The sequence below is a fragment of the Pteropus vampyrus genome, unplaced genomic scaffold, assembly GCF_000151845.1.
Source record: "Pteropus vampyrus isolate Shadow unplaced genomic scaffold, Pvam_2.0 Scaffold22, whole genome shotgun sequence".
Taxonomy (NCBI): Eukaryota; Metazoa; Chordata; class Mammalia; order Chiroptera; family Pteropodidae; genus Pteropus; species Pteropus vampyrus.
In genome coordinates this window covers 8,551,236-8,558,789 of record NW_011888803.1, presented here as the reverse complement: position 1 = coordinate 8,558,789, position 7,554 = coordinate 8,551,236, and the positions used below count along the sequence as shown (strand labels likewise).

General features: G+C 33.0%; 1 protein-coding gene across 1 annotated transcript in view; it reads left to right on the top strand.

The window, feature by feature from the left end:
• COL24A1 (collagen type XXIV alpha 1 chain) overlaps positions 1-7,554 on the top strand; it is a 309,537-nt gene that overhangs the window by 117,177 nt on the left and 184,806 nt on the right. The window contains exon 21 of the mRNA XM_023528131.1: positions 4,852-4,905. Coding sequence (XP_023383899.1) covers positions 4,852-4,905 — 54 coding nt within the window. The remainder of the gene's footprint in view (positions 1-4,851; positions 4,906-7,554) is intronic.

Here is a 7,554-nt window from a genome sequence, read left to right as displayed (position 1 = left end):
AAAAAAAAAAAAAGACTTCTTTCAAAATGTCACTGCTCGCTGACAATGCACCTGGTCACTCAAGAGCTCTGACAGACATGTCAAATGAGATTAATGTTGTTTTTATGTCTGCTGTACAACATCTATTTTGCAACCCATGGATCAAGGAGTAATTTCAACTTTCAAGTCTTAAGTTTTTTTTGTAAGGCTATAGCTCTCATAGATAGTGATCTCTCTGATGGATCTGGGAAAAGTAAATTGAAAACCTTCTGGAAAGGATTCACCATTCTAGATACCATTAAGAACATTCATAATTCTTAGGAAGAGGTCAGAATATCAATATTAACAGGAATTTGGAAGAAGTCGATTCCAACCCTCATGGATGACTTTGGGGTGTTCAGGACTTCAGTGGAGGAAGTAATTGCAGATGCGATAGAAATAGTAAGATAACTAGAATTAGAAGTGGAGCCTGAAGATGTGACTGAATTGCTATGATAAAAAAAAAATCATTGCTATGAATTTCATGATAAAACTTTAACAAATAAGGAGTTGCTTCTTATGAATGAGCAAAGAAAGTGGTTTCTTGAGATGGAATCTATTCCTGGTGAAGATGCTGTGAAGATTGTTGAAATGACAACAAAGGATTTAGAATGTTCCATCAACTCGATAAAGCAGCAGCGTACTACTCAATAGAAAAAAAAATTAAATTAAATATTATTCAGTCTTTAAAATATTATTGTCTTTAAAAATAAGGAAATCCTTCCATTTGTGACAACATGGATGTATCTTGAAGACATGCTAAATGAAATAAGTCAGACAGAAAGATGAATACCAATGATCTCACTCATGTGTGGATTCTAAAAAAAACAAAACTGAAAAATTTATAGATAGAGACCAGATTGGTGGTTGCCAGAGGCAGGGGATTGGGGAAGGGAGATGCAAAATGGGTAAAGGTGATCAAAAAGTATAAACTTCCAGTTTTAAAATAAAGTCATAGGGATGTAATATACAGCATGGTGACATAGTAAATAATACTGTATTGTATATTTGAAAGTTACTAAGAGACTAGATCTTAAAAGTTCTCATTACAAGAAAAATTGTACCCTTTGCGGTGATAGATGTTAGCTAGGTATACTGTGGAAATCATTTCAAAATAGATACATATACTGAATCTATGTTTTACATCTAAAACCAGTACAATGTTATATATCAATGATCTCTCTCTCTTTTTAAATACACCAGAAGTCAGGCTGATCTTTCTTTTACTCACTTACATGTTATATTTTCATTTGTGATGTATGACTTAACTGAAATAGTGAAGGACATTGAAGGAGAAACCATTTTTACTTTTCAATGTTTTCCAAATTATTTTAAACTAAAATAAAGTGAATTAAAGCATCTGTTTCAGACTTTGGTTTCTAATTTTCTTCCTGTATAGTTTCATGCTATCATAATTTTTAAATCAAAATTGTGGACTCTGAATGATATAATTTTTATTGTTCAATCTGTAAATTCTCTGAAATTTTGCTGCTTGGCAAGGATGGCCATGCCCTGTCATTTGATTCACATTTTGAACAATAAATTTGAAAGTTTAAAAATTATTTTATAGATACAGGTATCATTAAAATTCAGTTGACACAGTTTAAAACTATTTTTTATGATTTTATGATTTTTATGTTTAAAACTATTATTTAAATGGCCAGAGCTCTACTTGGTTAGGTGTGAATTGTTTAGGTAACAAAAATGTTCTCTGGTTGTTTCTAAGGTATCCTATTTGAGAAGGAAATATAGATTGCTTTTTCTCCTTTTAGTGTGTTTCTGAACTTTTAAATAAAGTTTTGATTTTAAAACATTCAACTTACAAGACTAACATCAGATTTATTGACATCTTTTATCTCTTATTCCCCTGGTCTTTGGCTCTTTATGTCTTTTTAATATTCCTTTACTATCATTTTAATGTTTAAGAAGGAGCAGATATTCATGCATTTACTTAGTAGTCCATTTTTAAATAGAAGTCACTTTAAGAACTTTTTTCATATTGTTTTATTGAAAAATAAAACATAGACACAGAAAACTATATGAAACAAATGTATATCAGAAACAATTATAAGACAAACACTCTTGTAACTACCATGCAGGTCAGGAATAGAACTGCCAGTTACTCCCAGAAGCTTTTATGGATCCCAACCCAACCACAAGCCTATCTCTCCTCCCAAAAGTAAGCAGTTCCTCTTTTTTTCTTTTACGGTTTATCACTCAAGTGTGCATTTTTAAAAACTGTAGTTTAGGCTTGTTTATCCTATTGCTATGACTTTCAATCTACATGTTCTCTTTCCATTACTTTTTTCCCCTTGTAATTTAGTTATTAAAGATTCCTAGTTATTTGACCTGTAGAGTTCCCCACAGCCTGGATTTTGGTGATTATAGTCTCAAGGTGTAGTTATAATTTCTCGGTCCTTGATAGTCACATACAGAGGACTGGTTCTATTGTTTTGTTTGTTTGTTCGTTTGTTTGTTTTTGGCAAGACTGTAGGTGGTATTGTGTTCTTTCATCAGGAAGCACCTAATGTCACACTTTTTTTGTGATGTTAGTAGCAGTTGATCTCTCAACTGTCTAGACCCATTAGATCATTTAGGGGAATACAAAATGGAGATAATCTTGCTCTATAACTTGTTTTTCATTTATTGGCTGGAATGCATTCCCTCATCTACTATTTGCTTAGAAGTGGTACAGTAAGTATAAGAAAGGTAGAGTAAGTAAGTGCTTGACTTTTTACTTTTGTTTGCCAATTTTCAAAATAATTAGTTGGCTCCCTTTCATCCTCTAAACATGAGCAGTTTTTTTGTTGTTGTATCATTATGAACTTATGATTTTAAACATTTTTGACATGAATCAGTCTATTACAGTTCTTATCCTTATTGAAGATCATATCGTCCTATACCTGTCTGGTGGGTTCCTCTACAAGCTCCTAGAGTTCTTTTAACATGACTCTAGATTTAATACCTTTGATAGCTTTCTTACTTTCCGGTATGACAAGGTGTTCCAGGCTCATCTGAAGAATGGGCAGAAATTATGAATTTATCCATGGGGTTGTGCTGAACTAGTACTTGTAAACCATTATCCCACACCAAAAGTAGCCGCAAGAGGTCCTTCTTTTTTTTTTTTTTCCCCAGGAGGCAGTTCGTTCTTTCATTACCACCACCAACCACTTTTTTTTAAGCACTTACTGTGTGCCAGGTGTTGTACTAGTTGCTGGGAATATGATTGTTAATGAGAAATAAAACTGCCCTCAAGGAACTTATGATCTGTTGAGGAATTCAAAACAAACCAAAATACTACATTAAGTTACCCTGTAGGACCCAGGATGGTGTGAGAGTTCTTATAAGGGACCTGACTCAAGGTATGGGGGTCAAAGATTTGCAAGTAAAATAATGTTTAATCTTTTGTTTAAAACATAAGTCTTCCACCTAAAGAAAAATAAGGGAAAATTATTCAGGGCAGAGAAGGCATAGGCACACCTGATTTCCTTTAATTAGAAAAGTAATCAGCAGGTCTGTAATAAACATATTCCAAAACTTCCAGAAATATGATTCTGTGACCATTTTTCTGTTATCACTGCCTTTTCTCTGCCAGAAATGTCCCCAAGTAATAGTTTTCTCCACAGAATCCATGTTTTAAATTTGAGTCAAGGTGTTTCTGTCCTAATTCACACTAGATAAATAGCACTTTCTTTTAATTTGTTTTTCTTTCCAAGATGAGTATTTGAGAAACATCCTTGCTATTCCATTTTACTTGTGGGTATTTTTATTACCATCCTATTTACCTCTTCACTGAACTGCTTTTTCTACCTGACATTCACATTTAATTGGAGCCTTTTTTACTTTTAAAGATGCTGATTCTTGTACATATCTTTTTATTCCTTTGTCCATGTCAGCAAGAAACACCGAAATAGCTTTATCTGTGACAAAATTAATACAAGTAAAACTGCAGTCATTAGCTTATGATCATTATTGATCATGACGAATCATATTCTAATTCATTATTTCAGCAAGAGTATTGATCTAACCATTTCAGAGTAATATTCTAGGCTTTTTCCCAGCACAGATTTATTTAACACTATTATACATTTCTATTTCTTGAGCCAACTATTTTAGACTGCTAAAGTATAATTTCCAAAAAGGTAAAATTTTGACGCTCAGGTAAATATAAAGTAAACATGGATCAAAGATTTTATTCAACTCATTAATTAATGATGGAACCAGTAAGATATTAAGACAAGTTCAAAGAGCATTTGAAGAGATAAGTATTTATAGACAATTAAATATGTGAATGTTAGAATAAGATAGTTAACTTAGATACAAAACTGATTAATATCCTGTATAATAAGCTATAACCTTTGGGGTTGTTTTTATCACCAGACATAAGTTATTTGCATCTCTACCTAACAAAAATCTATAAGTTACCATACAGTTAATAAACAGTGAGTCTAACTACGTGCATTCCCCTAATCCTTGGGTGGCTCTGAGTCCCATATGGCAAAGAAAGGACCTATTGCAGACCTTTGCCTTTTTTCTGAGTTGTGGATAATTTTTAAATAAGACTTACACTCTCTTAGACAGAGTTAAAGAATTTTCTTGGGTCTGAGGATTGTTCGTGAATACCTGATGAAGCAAGCTCTGTTTTAGTACACTTTTTAAGTTTTGTATTCTAATGTTAAATAACTGCCTAATGATGAATTCTTAACATTGAGGTTTTGAGAAGTATAAATTGCTCTAACTGGGCATGAAAGAAAGGCAAGGGGAATCTTTCAATGCTTAATGGATTTAAAGTAATTTGCTATGGAATAAACTCTACATTTTTATATTCCCTAGGGTTTTCCAGGAGATATTGGGATTCCTGGACAAAATGGCCCTGAAGGATCAAAGGTAAAATAAATAAATAAATAAATAGATAAATAAATAAGAAAAAGTGTGCTATCTAGGGCTTTCTAATCTTGTATCTCAATGATTTGGTGAAAAAATTGGGAAATCAGAACACTTCTGAATATTTTTGAGTTATCTCAGATGCCTTGAATAAACTTTGTTGAACTGCCACCAATGGAAATAAAAATAGCGACTCCTTTGTATTCAATAAATAAATAAATAAATAAAACTTTGTACATCTTATTTCAAGAATAATAAGTATGTAGTTTGCATGTCTGACTGTTCTTTTGATGCCATTTGTTACATTAGGGTATGTTACCTAATCTTTTGTAGTCAAGTCATTGAAAATTATTTTCCTAGTTTGGTCTGGACTTAGTTTAGGGTGATAGTATTTACAAAATACATAAATCACTGAAAAAGGATTTTTTGGAAGAGATTTTTAAAAAAACTAAAAAATCATAGCATATAATAAATGGATGAGAATATTCTAACCACTAAAACCCTTACAGCCCATAAAGTAAAGTACAATAAAATTTCATTAAAATAAAAGAAAGTCTATTGTGTCCTGAACTTATACATGGCACAAAATGTGAAAGAAGAAACCTAAGGATTTTAAACTTCTCTTACTGTTGTGTATATACACTAGAAATTATCTATAGCAGCATTTTACATAGCAAGCTTTGCCAGGCAGGCTGACATAGAATGATCACTGTAAGCAAATAAAGTATTGTGAAAATAAAGACATAGAAGGATGAAATAACCTGAAGTTTGGAAAATTAGCAGGTTATGAAGTATAGCTGCTGTGGAAGGTTATCAGTATGAATAGAGAGGAAATAATAGGAGATGAAGCTGTAAAGAATATTAACATAGCTATATTAGTATACTGTAGTGTCAAGTACTACAATCGTCCTTCATTATCCACAGTTTTGCTTTCTGTAGTTTCAGTTACCTGTGGTCAATTGTGGTCAGTATTTGGAACACATTTATACTAAAAGTTATTCATTGTTTATGTGAAATTCAAATTTAGCTGGGTATTCTGTATTTTATCTGGCAACCCTACTGGCCATCTACAAACATTCCTTATAAACAGTAATGTTTCCCCCTTCCTTTCTGTCTCCATAGAACTATTCCTCGTCCTCCTCCTCAGTATTCAAGTTCCACATATGTTTTGCATCAAACCCTCTCCTGACTCCTGAATGACCTCATGCCATCAATTATCACCTTTATCCTGATCTCTGACTCAAAATTTCCTCTCCTTGCCCTTAAAACCATTTTCACTGCCAATGTTGTAGTATAGGCCCTCTATTTTTCTCCAGGATTAGTTTAATGGCCCCCAATTGTTCTTCCTGCCCTAGTCTGGCATTTCTTCAAAACTCCTTCCAAGTGCTGATGGAATAATGTTTGTAAAGTATTGATCTCATCACGTCATTCTTGTGCTTAAATTATTCAATGATCTCCACAGCTTCCAGCTTAAGGCTTATACATCTTTACTTTTCACACAAGGTTCTTTGTGATCTACACTGTAGTAGAAAGAGTAGAAAGAATACACTCTAAAATAATGATAAAAAGTATAACGAATATATAAACCAGTAACATTGTTTATTACTATTATTAAGTATTATGTACTGTACACAATTGTGAAATACTTTTTTATAACTGGCAGCATTGTAGGTTTGTTTATACCAGCATCACCACAGACACGTGAGTAATGCGTTGTGCTATAACTTTACGATGGCTACGATAGGAGACAGGAATTTTTCAGCTCCACTATAATCTATGGGACCATCATCATATACATGGTTCATCATCCATCAAAACGTTGTTATGTGGTGCATGACTGTAGTGCCATTTACCATCACTCTTCCAAAAGCATTACTCCAGCTAAATTGTTTAGAGTACCAAATCATGCCATACTTGTTAAAATATCGCAGCTTCCTGCGTGCTGTTCTTCTGTCTGGATGTCTTTCTGCCCTTCTGTGCCCTACTTCATCAGGCTAACGCTTACATCACAATGCCACATTTTCCAGAAAGCTTTCCCTGTTCCTCCCAAATCTGAGATATCTCTTCTCTGTATGCCTGGAAAAATTCCAAAAAAAATATGTCAAGCATTAACCTGCATATGTTATAGCTGATGTTTGGCTTATCTATTGGACTATAAGCTTGTTGGGAGACAAGATTAATTGACTTTATACATATCACAATAAGCATAATAACATCCATAGCATAATTGGAACAAAATAGATATTTACTGAATGTATGATTGATTGAATGACTGTATTTAAATCTGTTTTGGAAATAGAAACGATATGACTTGGTAAGTGATTAAACGAGGTGATGGGAAAAAAGTTTTAAGACAATGAAACATAAAACTTTGATTACTGATGTCATTGGCTTAAATAGGGAACACAGGAGGAGGGGCAGGTTTGGAGAATGCGAGAGACAAGAAGTTTAATTTTGTGTATATTTAGTTTGAGGTATCTGTTTGACATCAAGGTAGAAATAATAAATATCTAGTAGTAAAGCAAGCCAAAAAGTAGAAATAGTGGCATGTAGGGACAATGAAAGAGAGATGTAGAATAGAGAATGGAGTTGTGAATTTCTCGAGTCTAGTTTAGGCTTTCACCTGCTGTGTTTTAGAACTTGATACATATA